At 42.8% G+C, this 17,640-nt stretch overlaps 1 protein-coding gene across 1 annotated transcript in view; it reads right to left on the bottom strand.

Annotated features, from left to right (window-relative positions):
• The window catches only part of DNAH7 (dynein axonemal heavy chain 7), a 724,465-nt gene that overhangs the window by 596,733 nt on the left and 110,092 nt on the right, over nucleotides 1-17,640 (bottom strand). The window contains 1 exon segment of the mRNA XM_029606081.1: nucleotides 16,622-16,805. Coding sequence (XP_029461941.1) covers nucleotides 16,622-16,805 — 184 coding nt within the window.

The following is a 17,640-nucleotide window of genomic DNA, read 5'->3' as shown; positions in this document are numbered from 1 at the left end:
CTGCCACGGATCCGCTTGTGATCGTGTTACACGAGCTGGTCTCTGTGCTCGCTGGACTGTTATAGTTCCCTTCGCTCGCGATCCCCGGGTGTTGCGTTGACCGTGGCCCGAGTCTAAAAAAGATGCCGCGATCGATGCATACCGAGAGGATGCAGAGAGTCCCAAAGCAGAGTCGGAGGGTAATTGAAGTCTCCCATTATTACCGCACTACTAATTTGGTTAGCTTCCCTAATTTCTCTTAGCATTTCACTGTCAGTCCCACCATCTTGACCAGGTGGACAGTAGTATACTCCTATCACTATAGTCTTCCCCGACACACAAGGGATTTCTACCTATAAAGATTCAATTGTGCATTTAGTCTCATGCAGGATGTTTATCCTGTTGGACTCTATGCCAACCCGGACATAAAGCACCACACTGCCTCCCATTTGTACCCCGGTATAGCACTGTCCCATTGGTTGTCCTCCTTCCACCTTCCACCTTCCACCATGTCTCTGAGATGCCAATTAAGTCTATGTCATCATTCACTGCTATACATTCTAATTCTCCCATCTTACTTCTTAGACTTCTGGCATTAGCATACAAACATTTCAAAGTTTGTTTTTTGTTTGTATTTTCATTCTGCTTTTTAATTGATAGGGATAAGTTAGAATTTTTTAGCTCAGGTGAATTTTTAGTTACAGACACTTGGACTACTTTTCTTATTATTGGAACCTCACTGTCGGGATGCCCTAATTCTAATGCATCATTAATATCCTTTGAAGATACCACCCTCCGAACCATGTGCTGCTGAGTGACTGTCGGCTTTCCCCTTTGATCTAGTTTAAAAGCTGCTCTATCTCCTTTTTAAAGGTTAGCATCAGCAGTCTGGTTCCATCCTGGTTAAGGTGGAGCCCATCCCTTCGGAAAAGACCCCCTTCCCCAAAAGGTTCCCCATTTCCTTACGAAACTGAATCTCTCTTCTTTGCACCATCGTCTCATCCATGCATTGAGACTCCGGAGCTCTGCCTGCCTCTGGGGACCTGCGCGTGGAACAGGGAGCATTTCAGAGAATGCTACCCTGGAGGTTCTGGATTTAAGCTTTCTACCTAAGAGCCTAAATTTGGCTTCCAGAACCTCCTTCCCACATTTTCCTATGTTGTTGGTGCCCACATGTACCACAGCAGCCGGCTCCTCCCCAGCACTGTCTAAAATCCTATCTAGGTGACGCCTGAGGTCCGCCACCTTCGCACCAGGTAGGCATGTTACCAGACGATCCTCATGCCCACCAGCCATCCAGCTGTCACAAATTCAGTATCTCATCTTAACTGCTCAAGCCTTTCAGCTGAAGTCAAGCATAATCCCTTGCCACAGACGAGATAGGGCAGGGAAAGAAAAGCTGATGAATCATGGTCTTTCTGTAAGAGACTGAAACGAGGCCCGCTTTCTGTTTAGTACCAAGTAAATCATTTGGGGAAGCTCCTCAGAAGAGAGAGACTTTCCACACATTGCAGTGCTCATCTATTTGGTTTGTCATCTATCTAACTCTACCATCTAGAGGGGCTTCTTCAATTTCTTAATTTTTTTTCCACATAATTTTGTGTTTGGGACAGGGTGCAACCTTTACAAATTGGTGACATTGGGGTGGATCTGTTTCCAACCCCCCTCTTTTGAGTATTCAGGAGTAAAGACAATTTTTGAAAGCTGTGTACTTCACTGCTTTTTCTCCCAACATTTCTCTATTAGATTTCCTTATATGTTTTTTAATATCTATATGAGTGTACTGGTTGCCCTGGCTAACAGGCCAGATCCAGTGCTATTTCTCCATTGCTTGATTTAAATATGAAAACTGCAAGTTTATATTATACTTCACTACTATACTTTTCCCATTTAATGTTTTGGTTGAATTTACTATCTACTTACATAATATTAGTAAAAAGGTCAATTACTGTTTTATTCTGGTGTGATGATTTTATCTGGCCTGTGGTGCCACAAGTGAGAGGTTATTTGGGAAAGACACAGAATTGTGGTATCAGGGTGATCGGGACTCTGACTCATCGCCCACTCAGACTACAAATCTGATGACAAATCATATTAGTAAATATAATTTCTCATGTGGTACTCCCCACTCTAAGCATAGGGGTAATTCATAGTCTGGATGGGGGGCGGGGGGCCACACTGGGAATGCTCTAACACTAAATTTTCAAAAGGAAATTTTGATAAAATGAGGAAAATAGAAAAAACTGAAAGGTGCAGCTACAAAGGTTAAAAGTGATCAACAGGCATGGACATTGTTTAAAAATACAATCTTAGACACACAGTACTGATGTATTCCATGCATTAAGAAAGGAGGAAGGAAGGCAAAACGATTACTGGCATGGTTAAAAGATGAGGTGAAAGAGGCTATTTTTGAAATTAAGTTGGCCATAGAGGCAAAAACTCATAATAAAAAGTCTTTTAAATATATCAGAAGGAAGAAACCTGTGAGGGTTGAACTGTTAGATGATCTAGGTCAGTGGTTCTCAACTGGTGTGTCACGACACACCAGTGTGTCGCCAAGAACACACAGGTGTGTCACCACACTTCCTGGTCCCCCACTGACCCAGCTGCTCCCCGGTCCTCCTCCACCCGGGCTTAACATGCTGTGAGCCCGGGCGGAACACAGCAGATCAGGTGGCGTCAGAGGCACCAGCATGGTCTCTTCTTCGCCCCTCCCCCCCCGCGGCCCGGAAGAGGAAGTGGTGAGCAGTGGGTGCGTGCGCGGGAAGAAGAGACCATGCGAGTTTGGTCAGCACTGGCCCGAAGAACAGAAGAGAGATGTGGCCGGAGGAATGAGCAGCGCGGCTCAGAGAAAAAAGGTGAAGAACGTCAACCCCCGCGGCCCATGGGGCTCCTTTCTCCGCGCGAGGGCTGAAAATGAAGGAGGTTAGGGTTGGGAGGAGGCTGCTGCTGCCGCTAGTTCCGGGGAGGGAGGGAGGGGGAGAGAGTGAATGAGCAAGCAAGCATGTGTGTTTGAGATCCTGTGTGTGTATGTGTGTGAGTGAGATAGTATGTATGTGAATGATTGAGAGCCTGTATATGTGAAAGAGAGTATGTCTGTGATTGAGAGGCTGCCTGTGAGAGACAGCATGAATGTAAGTTTACGATTGGCAACCTGTATGTGTAAGTTTGTGATTGAAAACCTGTTTGGTGAGAGTATGTGTGTATGAGTAAGATCCTTTGTGTGTGAGAGAGATCATGTGTATGTATGATTAAGAGCCTGTGTGTATAAGTAAGAGAGAGAGCATGTGTGTCTGTGTGTGATTGAGAGATGGTTTAGGTGAGGGAGCATGTGAGTATGTGATTAAGAGCCTGTGTGTATAAGTAAGAGAGAGAGCATGTGTGTCTGTGTGAGATTGAGAGCTGGTTTAGGTGAGGGAGCACGTGAGTATGTGATTGAGAGCCTGTGTGTAAATGAGAGAGAACATGTTTGTAAGAATGTGAATGAGAGTCTGTGTGTGAGAGAAAAAGACAGCATTTATGTGTGTGATTGAAAGCCTGTACATGTAAGCATGACAAGATAGACAGCATGTGTGTAATTGTATAATTAAGAGCCTATATATGTGAGAGAAAAAGCATGTGTATATGTGAGTGACTGAGAGCATGTATGTATAGGTGTGTAATTGACAGCCAGTGTGAGAGAGAGCGCTGGTATGTGACAGAGAGAGGAGAAAGTTCCAAGCAAACCACCCCTCCTCCTGCTAATTCAAAACAATCTCAGGAGACCTGGATATCAAAATGTTCCCAGGTATGCAGAGCAAAAACATTTTTGTATCCTTATTTTTCATTACTGGGTCTTTGTGTCTGCTATTTTGAAATATTTTATTGGTATCTAGAAATTTTTTATGAGTTTTTAATTATTGGATATTCCTCTCATCAGTGTTTCAAAATAATCTGTTCTTTTTGTTAGTATGGTTTTACTGCTACTGATTTTATATTTCTTGATTTGTTTTATAAGGATGGGTGATGTTTCTTTTTTCCTTTATTACACTGCATACAGAGACTCTGGCTTGTTGCAGTTTCCAATTCAGTTTTTGTCTGCATGCTTCTAGTTATGCATTTTGGTCTCTTTATTCTTTGTTAGGTGAGGGTCAGCACATGTGATTCAGGTGAGGTTTTCTGCTGGCGTATAGTTTCTGTGTAGAGCTCTATAGCAGCCTGACTTGGTCTGTTTTCCTAATAGGAGATGTATTGGTGTCTTAAGGCCTGGTGTAATATTTTCAGTGTTCACTTTTCTTAGGTAAGGTGGTTACTGTTAAGTGCTGGAAATTGGTGCTGTTTTAGTGTGGGAAGTTTACAATTTATGTAATTTCTGTTCAGACAGAATACGTATCTTTTCCTTGTGTCATTTTAAACAATAAAAATAATTACCGGACCTTTACTTTTTATTTCCGCCGTGAATTGTAATGAGCAGTGTGTCACACATGTGAGCGTGACCTGTCAGGTGTGTCACGATGGGAAAAAGGTTGAGAACCACTGATCTAGGTGATAAAGGGGCTGTTAGAGAAGATAAGGCCATTGCAGAAAAACTAAATGAATTCTTTGCTTCTGTGCTTACTAATGAGGATATTGGGGAGAGACCAGTTTCGGAGATGGTTTTCAAAGGTGATGAGTCAGATGAACTGAACCAAATCACTGTGGACCTGGAAGATGTAGAAGGCCAGATTGACAAACTAAAGAGTGGCAAATCACCTGGCCTGGATGGTATGAATCCCAGAATTCTGAAGGAACTAAAAAATGAAATTTCAGATCTATTAGTTAAAATTTGTAACCTATTATTAAAATCATCAAATGTACCTGAAGACTGGAGGGTGGCCAATGTAACCTCAATATTTAAAAAGGGCTCCAGAGGTGATCCAGGAAATTATAGACCAGTGAGCATGACTTCAGTGCCAAGAAAAATAGTAGAAACTATTCTAAAGATCAAAATCACAGAGCATATAGAAAGACATGGTTTAATGTAACACAGTTAACACGGATTTATTCAAGGGAAGTCTTGCCTCACAAATCTGCTTCATTTTTTTTGAAGGGGTTAATAAACATGTGGATAAAGGTGAACCAGTAGATGCAATGTATTTGGATTTTCAGAAGGTGTCAGACAAAGTCCCTCATGAGAGGCTTCTAAGAAAACTGAAAAGTCATGGGATAGGAGGTGATATCCTTTCGTGGATAACAAACTGGTTAAAAGACAGGAAACAGACTAAGATTAAATGGTCAATTTTCTCAGTTGAACACAGTAGAGAGCCTCAGGTATCTGTACTTGGACCGATGCTTTTCAATATATTTATAAAAGATCTGGAAAGGAATACGACGAGTGAGGTTATCAAATTTGCAGATGATACAAAATTATTCAGAGTAGTTAAATCACAAGCAGATTGTGATAAATTGCAGGAGGACCTTGCTAGACTGGAATATTTGACATCCAAATGGCAGATGAAATTTAATGTGGACAAGTGCAAGGAGTTGCATATAGGAAAAATAACCTATGCAGAAGTTACATGAAGTTAAGTTCCATATAAGGAGCTACCACCCAGGAAAAAAATCTAGGCATCATAGTGGATAATAAATTGAAATTGTCAGCTCAGTGTGATGCAGCAGTCAAAAAAGCAAACAGAATGTTAGGAATTATTAGGAAGGGGACAGTGAATAAAACAGAAAATGTCATAAATCCTCTGTATTCCTCCATGGTGAGATCACACCTTTAGTACTGTGTATAGTTTTGGTCACCGCATCTCAAAAAAGATATAGTTGCACTGGAGAAGGTACAGAGAAGGGCAAACAAAATGATAAAGTGGATGTAATAGCTCCCCTATGAGGAAAGATAAACAGGTTAGGGCTGTTCAGCTTGGAGAAGAGATGGCTGAGGGGAGATATGATAGAAGTATTTAAAATCATGAGACGTCTAAAATGGGTAGATGTAAATCGGTTCTTTACACTTTCAGATAATAGAAGGACTAGGGGGCATTCAATGCAAAATTAAGTTCTGGAATTTGTTGCCAGAGGATGTGGTTAGTGCAGTTAGTATAGCTGGGAGTAAAAAAGGTTTGGATAAATTCTTGGAGGAGAAGTCAATTAACTATTTATCAAGTTGAGTTAGGGAATGGCCTCTGCTACTACTGGCATCAGTAGCATGGGATCTACTTAGTGTTTGGGTACTTGCCAGGTTTTTGTTGCCTGGTTTGGCCACTGTTGGAAACAGGATGCTGGGCTTGATGGACCCTTGGTCTGACCCAGTATGACAATTTCTTATATTCTCATTTTATCAAAGATTCCCTTTTGAAAGTTTAGCACGAGAGCCGTGGATTTGCTTACTGTCCCCCTCCAGTCATTAATTCAAATTTGATCATATTATGATCACTATTGCTAAGCGGCCCCACCACCATTACCTCTCTCACCAAATCCTGTGCTCCACTGAGAATTAGATCTAAAATTGCTCCCTCTCTTGTCGATTCCTGAACCAATTGCTCCATAAGCTGTCATTTATTCCATCCAGGAATTTTATCTCTCTACCATGTCCCAATGATACATTTACCCTGTCAATACTAGGGTAATTGTAATCTCCCATTATTACCGCACTACTAATTTGGTTAGTTTCCCAAATTTCTCTTAGCATTTCATTGTCCATCTCACCATCTTGACCAGGTGGACAATAGTATACTCCTATCACTATAGTCTTCCCAAAACACAATGGATTGCTACCCATAAAGATTCGATTGTGCATTTAGTCTTATGCAAGATGTTTATCCTGTTGGACTCTATGCCATCCCAGACATACTGCGCCACACCGCCTCCCGGGTGCTCCTCTCTGTCATTGCAATATAATTTGTACCACGATATAGCACTGTCCCATTGGTTATCCTCCTTCCACCATGTCTCTGAGGTGCCAATTAAGTCTATGTCATCATTCATTACTATACATTCTAATTCTCCCATCTTACTTCTTAGACTTCTGGCATTAGTATACAAACATTTCAAAATTTGTTTTTTGTTTGTATTTTCATTCTGCTTTATAATTAGTAGGGATAAGATAGAATTTTTTTAGCTCAGGTGAGTTTTTAGTTACAGGTACTTGGACTACTTTTCTTATTATTGGAACCTCACTGTTGGGATGACCTAATTCTAATGCATCATTAGTATCCTTTGAAGATACCTTTCTCCGAACCATACACTGCTGAGCGACTGTTGGCTTTCCCCTTTGTTCTAGTTTAAAAGCTGCTCTATCTCCTTTTTAAAGGTTAGCGCCAGAAGTCTGGTTCCACCCTGGTTAAGGTGGAGCCCATCCCTTCATAAGAGACTCCCCCTTCCCTAAAAGGTTCCCCAGTCCTTAGAAATCTGAATCCCTCTTCCTTGCACCATCGTCTCATTCACGCATTGAGACTCCGGAGCTCTGCCTGCCTTTGGGGACCTGCGCATGGAACAGGATTATTTACTCTTTCAGATAATAGAATGACTAGGGGCATTCCATGAAGTTAGCATGTGGCACATTTAAAACTAATCGGAGAAAGTTCTTTTTCACTCAACGCACAATTAAACTCTGGAATTTGTTGTCAGAGAATGTGATTAGTACAGTTAGTATAGCTGTGTTTAAAAAAGGATTGGATAAGTTCTTGGAGGAGAAGTCCATTACCTGCCAATAATTAAGTTGACTTAGAAAATAGCCACTGCTGGGGGAGAGCCGAGGAGGAGAGAGAGAAGGGCTCAAACCAGCTTACCATCTGCCACACGAGTGTGATTCCCGATTTACATCGCTGAGAACAGCTGGGAGACTCGGCGTGAGAGAAATTTGGGACTGACGTCATAGGCAAGCGACTGCCTATAAGAGCGGGCGCCAGAGTTTGAATCTTGGGGAGAGCCGAGGAGGAGAGAGAGAAGGGCTCAAACCAGCTTACCATCTGCCACACGAGTGCGATTCCCGATTAACATCGCTGAGAACAGCTGGGAGACTCGGCGTGAGAGAAATCTGGGACTGACGTCATAGGCAAGCGACTGCCTATAAGAGCGGGCGCCAGAGTTTGAATCTTGGGGAGAGCCGAGGAGGAGAGAGAGAAGGGCTCAAACCAGCTTACCATCTACCACACGAGTGCGATTCCCGATTAACATCGCTGAGAACAGCTGGGAGACTCGGCGTGAGAGAAATCTGGGACTGACGTCATAGGCAAGCGACTGCCTATAAGAGCGGGCGCCAGAGTTTGAATCTTGGGGAGAGCCGAGGAGGAGAGAGAGAAGGGCTCAAACCAGCTTACCATCTGCCACACGAGTGCGATTCCCGATTAACATCGCTGAGAACAGCTGGGAGACTCGGCGTGACAGAAATCTGGGACTGACGTCATAGGCAAGCGACTGCCTATAAGAGCGGGCGCCAGAGTTTGAATCTTGGGGAGAGCCGAGGAGGAGAGAGAGAAGGGCTCAAACCAGCTTACCATCTGCCACACGAGTGCGATTCCCGATTAACATCGCTGAGAACAGCTGGGAGACTCGGCGTGAGAGAAATCTGGGACTGACGTCATAGGCAAGCGACTGCCTATAAGAGCGGGCGCCAGAGTTTGAATCTTGGGGAGAGCCGAGGAGAAGAGAGAGAAGGGCTCAAACCAGCTTACCATCTGCCACACGAGTGCGATTCCCGATTAACATCGCTGAGAACAGCTGGGAGAATCGGCGTGAGAGAAATCTGGGACTGACGTCATAGGCAAGCGACTGCCTATAAGAGCGGGCGCCAGAGTTTGAATCTTGGGGAGAGCCGAGGAGGAGAGAGAGAAGGGCTCAAACCAGCTTACCATCTGCCACACGAGTGCGATTCCCGATTAACATCGCTGAGAACAGCTGGGAGACTCGGTGTGAGAGAAATCTGGGACTGACGTCATAGGCAAGCGACTGCCTATAAGAGCGGGCGCCAGAGTTTGAATCTTGGGGAGAGCCGAGGAGGAGAGAGAGAAGGGCTCAAACCAGCTTACCATCTGCCACACGAGTGCGATTCCCGATTAACATCGCTGAGAACAGCTGGGAGACTCGGCGTGAGAGAAATCTGGGACTGACGTCATAGGCAAGCGACTGCCTATAAGAACGGGCTGCCTGCAGCGCACCTCGCCGCCGGCGCACCTCCTAAGCCGCGCGATCCGAAGGGGCGCGCGGCTTTGTCCGGCTTAGTCCGGATAAGTTTGGTAAGTTGGGAGAAACTACTGGCGAAACAGGAGAGGGTGTTATAGTTTTTGTTAGCTTGTGTGCCCCCCAGTGAGTGTATGGGGAGGAAGAGAAAATTGAAGAGTTTTCCTGTTTCCCCAGTAGCAACTAGAGGCCCCATGGACAACCACGTCACTCGACGGGTTGAAACGCCAATGGGGGATGACTCAGGGGAGCATTTTTCTGCCTCTCTGAGCCCCGGCGATGGTCCGAAATTTCCACCTCAACCGACGACATCATTACCAATATCTTTGGAGATGGCAAAAACAAGCACCTCAAAAGATAATGAGGTAAGCTTGGGGAATGCCGATATGGCTTTAGGAGCTTCGACTCCTATAGATAACTTATCATTATCATTGTCAGGAGAATTGTTGCGGCCAGAACAATGGCCCACGACCCCTCCAGACAATGTAACGTTGGTAGATATATGGAAAATGATTTCGTCTGTAAATGCAAATATTCACCAAATGAAATTATCTTTACCAATGATTGTAAATGAAAATAAGTTGAAAATTGAAGATCAGGGAAAGAAAATAATGAGTGTGGAACAAGAGTTGGGAAAATTGACAACAAAGGTGAAAACATTACAGGATACTGAAGCTATCCATATAAAGGATAGCTTTGCTATCCATAAAGATTTGGAATATTTAGAGAATATGATACGATATAGAAATTTGAGATTGGTCAATTTCCCACAGACTAGACTCCTCTCACCCAAGGAAATGTTCTTAAAATATCTTAGAGAAATAATCCAGTATGAGGCTAAAGATATCCCACAAATTTCTAAGATTTTTTATTTTCCTAGTAAACAGAGTAGAGATAATAAAGAGGTGATAGAGGGGCAGGTGGAAGACTCAACAATTGGAGTCTCCACCTTTCTGGAGGAATCCATCGATATAATCAATAAGAGAGCAACACTGTTTGTATCATTACAGTTGGAATCCGAAAAAGATAAAGGGGCGGATTTTAAAAGGAGCGCGAATAGCCTACTTTTGTTTGCCCTCCAGGCGCAAACAAAAGTACGCTGGATTTTAGTAGATACGCGCGGAGCCGCGCGTATCTGCTAAAAACCTGGATCGGCGCGCGCAAGGCTATGGATTTTGTATAGCCGGCGAGCGCCGAGCCGCGCAGCCTACCCCCGTTCCCTCCAAGGCCGCTCCGAAATCGGAGCGGCCTTGGAGGGAATCCTCTAACGCCCTCCCCTCACCTTCCCCTCCCTTCCTCTACCTAACCCACCCGCCCGGCCCTGTCTACACCTCCCCCTTACCTTTCTCCGGGGATTTACGCCTCCCAGAGGGAGGCGTAAATCCCCGCGCACGAGCGGGCCTCCTGCGCGCCGGGCAGCGACCTGGGGGCGGGTACGGAGGGCGCGGCCATGCCCCCAGACCGCCCCGGGCCGTAGCCACGCCCCCGTACCCGCCCCCAAAACGCTGCCGACACGCCCCCGAAACGCCGCGACGACCGGGCCCGCCCCCGACATGCCCCCGACACGCCCCCCTCGGAGAACCCCGGGACTTACGCGAGTCCCGGGGCTCTGCGCGCGCCGGTAGGCCTATGTAAAATAGGCTTCCCGGCGCGCAGGGCCCTGCTCGCCTAAATCCGCCCGGTTTTGGGCGGATTTAGGCGAGCAGGGCTCTTAAAATCCGCCCCAAAATATTTAGAGATTTTTTTAGATTCAAGGAATTAAACTTTTGCGGTCAACCCATACAAATGTTCCACGATGTTTCTAGAGTTACCCAAGTAAAGAGAAAGCACTTTCTGTCCCTAAAAACTAGATTACTAGCTATAGGGGCAACTTTCTTTTTAAAGTACCCATCTTCATGTTTTGTAACATATCAAGGAAATAAGTATAGTTTTAACGATCCGATGCATTTGGAGACCTTTTTGCAGGATAAGACTAGTGTTGAAGGAAGTAATGTGGCCCAATAAAGGTAGGGAATCTCTCTCATCGAATCTTTGTTAATATGGGAAAATTTTGTTGTTATCTCTCCCCCTATTATGGGTTCAGTAATTACAGTTATGAATGATTTGTGTATGTATTTTGGATAGTTATGATCTGTAAATTGCTATCTGTATATTTTGTTTAAAATGGATTTTTAAATGAAATTCAATAAAAATTTAAATTACAAAAAAAAAAAGAAAATAGCCACTGCTATTACTAGCAACAGTAGCGAGGAATAGACTTAGTTTTTGGGTACTTGGCAGGTTCTTATGGCCTGGATCGGCCACTGTTGGAAACAGGATGCTGGGCTTGATGGACCCTTAGTATGACCCAGTATGGCATGTTCTTATGTTCATTTTGGAAAAACAATTCATCCCCAAACAAGCTGACTTTCAGTCAGATAAGTCATGTACAGGTGAGGTCACATACTAAATCTCACCTAGTACATTTATTTATTTATTTATTTATTTTTACTTTTATATACCGAGGTACTTTTTATATACCGAGTGAAATACAAATCACTCCGGTTTACATAAAACAGTGAAATGCCCCCAAAAAAAGGGGGGGGGGGCTTTACGTAGAACAAACGAACAAAGAGCAAATTTAACATAGTATAGTATAGTATACATCAGATATGATTTTGATCCAAATACTTATCAATGGGAGAGAAAATGGGAGAATAGGCTCATCCAGTCCACTCCGTTGCAATTTCACCACATTGGCTAAATGAGCACCCAGTTTCTCACACTGATCCCAAAATCAGACCCCTCTTCTTAGTCCTTTACCTGAGCTTCAAACCCCCTCCTCCCACCACTGCACTCTAAATCAGTCTCAAGCATGCTCAAAATTCACCAAAGTACTGGTCTCTACCCCAGACCGTGCCATACTCCTCCAAGATTTCCACAGGACCAACATCAAATCCAAACCCAGGACCCCGCCACATCCTACCACCAAGCTCTCCACCACACCACCAAAATTAGCAAGGCCAATATTCATAATATATGCCCCCTCCTTGTTCATCAAAGCTTGGTCCCCAACCAGGGAGGTCACTCCAGTGCCTTCTTGGATGCCTGATGCAGCCATCCGATTGATGGTAGAGTTGTAGCCATTGATCTGTTAAGGTTACCCCAGTGCTTCCTTGGAAGCCTGTTTCAGTCATACTATTGCTGTTAGGGTGTCTGACAAGCAACAGACAACAGAAGACAATATCTGAAAAAGCCTTCACATTTGTCACTGTGGCATCATTAGATCATATTGCCCACCCTGTCATATAGAAGAGATGTGTTGATATATGGGGGTCAGGCAACCACACAGAGTGTCTGCTACTACACAGCAGCAAGGGCAATGTTGATAGTGAGTGCCATTGAAACAAGCAAGGTCCTGTTTTTGGTCTGCTGCTGGAGGAGGAAATGGCAGCATGGCCGAAGGTTCTGGGTGGTGAGTTGCAGCAGAAGGGACCCAAGGAAACTGAAGATAGAGGTGGGCGTGCATTGGTAGAGGAAGGCTTAGCAGATAGGTATCAACCACTCACATAGCTGATATTGAGGCCTACATGGGGGAGGGGGATCAGTATAAATTAGGCACATACAGATCATCTTTCCTCTCTCTCACACACACACACAGATGCACAAGCAGACTCCCTCTCTGTAAATGACATACAGTATATACAAAAAGAGGATAGCATGAAATTTTTAATCATTTATTGATACAAATCTTTATAATCAAAATGTGTCCGCTTAAAATAACACACATCCATCCATACACACTCATACCTTAAAAATATACATCCTCAAGGAAGGTACATCTGAACACCTGCAAAATACACATATAAACCTAATCTGGTAATTATTGATCCCTGTGGACAAATTCCACTTACAATCTATCAATACACTTATAAAAATATGTATCCTCGGTAGTCTGACTTCTCCAAAGTATCCTCCCTTCTTAATGCATTTCTTAGATGTATATCAGGTTTATCTCGGTGTAGTCAACCCCAACAAGTGGCCCCTGTTTCGCACTCGTTTGCTTCCTCAGGGGGAAACGAGTGCGAAACAGGGGCCACTTGTTGGGGTTGACTACACCGAGATAAACCTGATATACATCTAAGAAATGCATTAAGAAGGGAGGATACTTTGGAGAAGTCAGACTACCGAGGATACATATTTTTATAAGTGTATTGATAGATTGTAAGTGGAATTTGTCCACAGGGATCAATAATTACCAGATTAGGTTTATATGTGTATTTTGCAGGTGTTCAGATGTACCTTCCTTGAGGATGTATATTTTTAAGGTATGAGTGTGTATGGATGGATGTGTGTTATTTTAAGCGGACACATTTTGATTATAAAGATTTGTATCAATAAATGATTAAAAATTTCATGCTATCCTCTTTTTGAATTAGATAGTATTGCACTCATAGAGGAATTAGGTCTATTCACCCAGTGTTTATACCTTATACAGTATATACAGACATTCCCCCCCCCCCCTTCTCATGGATGACCCCAGAATTCTCCCCTCTCTCCCAGGGACAACCAGAAGGAAGTAAATCATTCCTGCACTGGGCCCTGAAAGTTAACTCTTTCCCTCATAAAAAGTATCATATTAACTGCAAGTTAACATAAGAAAAAAAAAGGTAAACATTCCCGCACATAATCTTAAAATAATTATTAGAAAAAAAAGGGGAGACCAAGAAAAGAAAAAAGAGCGATAAAACTCTGAAATAGGAAAAAGGAAAATAGAGAAGCATACCAAACATCACAATTCCAAATCACCATACCATCTTAATGAGTTTCTTGGACATGCGAATCTAAAAACAATCGCAGTTGAGAAGGTTCAAAATAAAGATAATTAAAGTGAAGATATTTAACAAAGCATTTACATGGATATCTTAAGGTGAATTGTGCACTTCAAGACAACATTTCAGATCGCATGGAAAGAAATTTCTTCCTACGGTCCTGAGTTATTCTAGCTATATTAGGAAATAGCCAAATCTTCTAACCATAGAATAGCTATGAACTGTTGCAAAAGAAAAATCTAAGAACAGCATTTCTATCGTGCATGAAGGCAAACAAGACCAATAAAGTTCCCCTTTTAGATATTAAGACATCTTGAGAAGACTCAAGAAAATTCGTTAGATTCAAAGAAGAAAGGTCCTGTTCTTGGTCTTCAGAAGAGCTGGTAGAATGTTGTGGCAAATAATAAACTTTGGTAATAACAGGCATTGCCTCCTTGGAAATCTTGAGAACTTGTAAGATGTAACTCTTGAAAAGTTCCATAGGTGGAATTAATTTGATAACAGGAAAATTAAGGACTCTCAAATTAAGACTTCTCATAGCATTTTCAATGTTCTCAAGCTTTTGGATTGAATTAAATCAGACTGAACCAGAACATTTTGTGTCTTCTCAACTGCAGACACACGTGACTCCAGTACTTCAATCTTACCCCCAGGTAAAAAAATCATTTTGTCAATAATTGACACACGCTGGTTGGTATCCAGAGATCTTTGTCAAAGAAGAAATAGATGTTTCTATACAGACCAAAGCATTCCAAACAGCACCACAGCACCCAAAGTAATAACTGGGGGCTTGGTTAAAGATACTTGTGGGGCAAAACTGTTCACAATGTCCAAGCCTCCTTCTCCCAAAGGAGAATTACCAGCAGCCCAATCTCCTCCAGATGACACTGGCAGTTTCTGCAGCAAGGAAAAATCTGACACAATTCCCTAAACAGGAGTAGAAGAAGCTTCTCTATCAAAGCCCTCTACAAAACCAGTGTCAGCAGCAATTACAACAGCAGAACCCCCCAGAGACTGGGAGTGCCCGATTAACAACGGTGCTTACTGGACTCTGCACTGCTTCCATCGAAGATCTGCCGAAAGGAGGAGAGAGCGTGGTAGGTGCGCTGGGACTCAAAGATACTTCCTCGGCCTGCAGCGCAGCATTCACTTCCCATTGGCGTCCGCAAGGGTCATCACTGGAGCTACCAATGTTGGGGGAAAGAAGCCCTTGATCTGAGATTGGAGGAGGCCAGGTGAGGGAGAAGCCTGGGAAGACTCCCTCAGCTTAGCCTTCCTCTTGGTGTGAGGCATAAAGGTAATAAAGAAACCAGGAAACAGAGAGAGCTCTGAACCAGCGTCTCATGCGGCAGCCATCTTGGGGCCTCATTTTCTAAAGTATCGCAGGCCTGCGATACTTTAGAAGATGAGGGGCGGGGGGCCGAAACGGGGGGCAGGCTTGCGCTAGCCAGCAGCGATCGCACCATCACGGTGCGATCGCTGCCGGTTTCGCACCCAATAGCGCCAACATAGGAGGTGTAGCTATTGGGAGCGAAATAGGCAGCGAAAAGGCACCTACCTTTCCGCTGTCCGCGGTGTCGGCGCAGAGTCAGCCCCGGTGACGCCCCAACTCCTCCTCTTCCTGGGCCGACTCGAATTTTCTTGAGTCCGCCCCCATCCTGGTATCGCACGCAATAAGGGACTTTTCACGTGTGAAAGGTCCCTTATCGCGTGCGAGCGGCTTGGAAAATGAGGCCCTTGGTCTCCCATAAAAAGTATCTACACCCTGGGAAAGGAGACAGATAAAAGAGCTAGCCAGAGTTCCTGCCCCAAAGAACTTTCAAATTCTTTTTTGGCCCCCACCTGTGCAGGACAGGCACACCGGGATGGGGTTACATAGATATTGCTGAAAAATATCATATTGTGGAAGTGTGCCTAACTGCCTTCTTGAAACAACTTCCATCCTGTCTCATTCAGTCCAGATACTCGAGGTTCTGTAAATATTCTCAAGCATGTTTTATATATTGCTCTGCTACTAATTTAATTTACTTGATCTTAGATCAATATACTTAAGAGTTTTTGCTTACATAAAAAAGATATTTCAAATGCTTTGATTAAAAATTTGCCCTTTTACAGTTACAATAAATTCTTCCTACAAATGTAGAAATACAAATCTTACCAAACTTCTTGGCTGGTATAAGGTAGTTAAAGCCTTGTGCCTTAAGACTTTGAATAATGTATGCTCCCTCAACACTATTAGGGGTCTGCTAGCAAATGACGAGAGACAATCTTCAGTATTCTTGGGCTACTCACCGAACTAGAGATGAAAATTCAGTAAAAGGTCCAGCCTTGGCTGAGCTGGAACTAAAAGGACTGAATGTTGAGATGCAAGGATGGATGAAATGTGTATATATGTGTGAGGAGATGCTGACCAGGTATGAATGGAAAGAATGGGAAGGTATAGATGTAGCTAAAGGAAGAATGAGAAGGGTCAATAAATATACTGAAAACTTTCCAGTGAATGGGTCATGTACGTCATAATATGACAAGTTTTTCATGTTGCCTTGTTTTGTGCTATTGAGTTGTTTTGTAGTATGTTATGTCCCATCACAAAAATAAAACATTATTCTTGAAAGACTGAAATGATATAACATATACATCAAACAGAAATATATAGCAAGATGTTATTACAGGTACTTAATCCTACTTACCGGAGGCTGAACAATTAAATCAGTATAGTCCTGCATAGAGAGCAAGGTTAAACTCTGCAGTTGTTCATTCATTAATGTAGCAACACAGTTGAAGAAAGATGTTAGTTTGGTACTGTTGATGTTACTAGGTATTAGTTTCCGTTTATTACCTTGGTAATAGATATTTTGTACTTCTGGAAACCACCTTAAGGAAATAAAATTTAGATAATATTAACAAACTGAAAGTGTAACTGTTCTGTTTCCTATATGTATTCCACAGGCCAGTATCCAATTTGTGCTCCAATGTATGTTCATTACACAATATAATAGTAAAAGCAGATTAATACTTTACCCACATACTTACAGAGTAACAGGCTTGTTGCACAATTCAGTTTCATTTTCCAATACTGTAAATGTTAAATCCCATCCTGTTTTTTTTTAGAATGTGAGTGTTAATGAATCTATAAGCTTCATTTTCCTCACATGACAACAACTAGCAATCAGAAATCATTTAAGCAAGTTTATAAATTTAGAAAATAGATCTGGGCTACACTGTGTTGAAAAATTATCTCATAACTGATTGAGATGTTGAAAAGTTTCAGTGCTAAATCAGCCAAAATGAAGGAAAATAAACTGTAAATAACTGTTTGTTTGTATTTTATTGTAATTTTATTTTAACTACTGTTTTATGTTTATTGTTTAAAATTTGTAATCCACTTAGCAATATACCTCATAATATGCAGAATAGAAATAGTTTTAATAATAAATATTTACAGATCAATTCTAAAAGCAATGGTCACGCAAAAATGCCCACATATGCGTATATGTGGGCCACATGTGAGCAACTCAGATTTTAAAAAGTCACAAAATAAGTATGTATGTACTAGTCGCATGTGAGGAATAAGGGGGCGTAATAGGGTGAGGCATAGGTGGCCATGGGTGTTCCAGGGTGGTGCCAAGACATATGCACCATAACTCTGAATTTTAAAAATGAAGCCCACAGCGTGTGTATGCTAGATGTCTGTGTAACTTTACTGATG

Source organism: Rhinatrema bivittatum, chromosome 6 (genome assembly GCF_901001135.1).
Source record: "Rhinatrema bivittatum chromosome 6, aRhiBiv1.1, whole genome shotgun sequence".
NCBI lineage: Eukaryota > Metazoa > Chordata > Amphibia > Gymnophiona > Rhinatrematidae > Rhinatrema > Rhinatrema bivittatum.
Note: the sequence above shows the minus strand (reverse complement) of the source record. Positions and strands in the feature narration are given on the sequence as shown.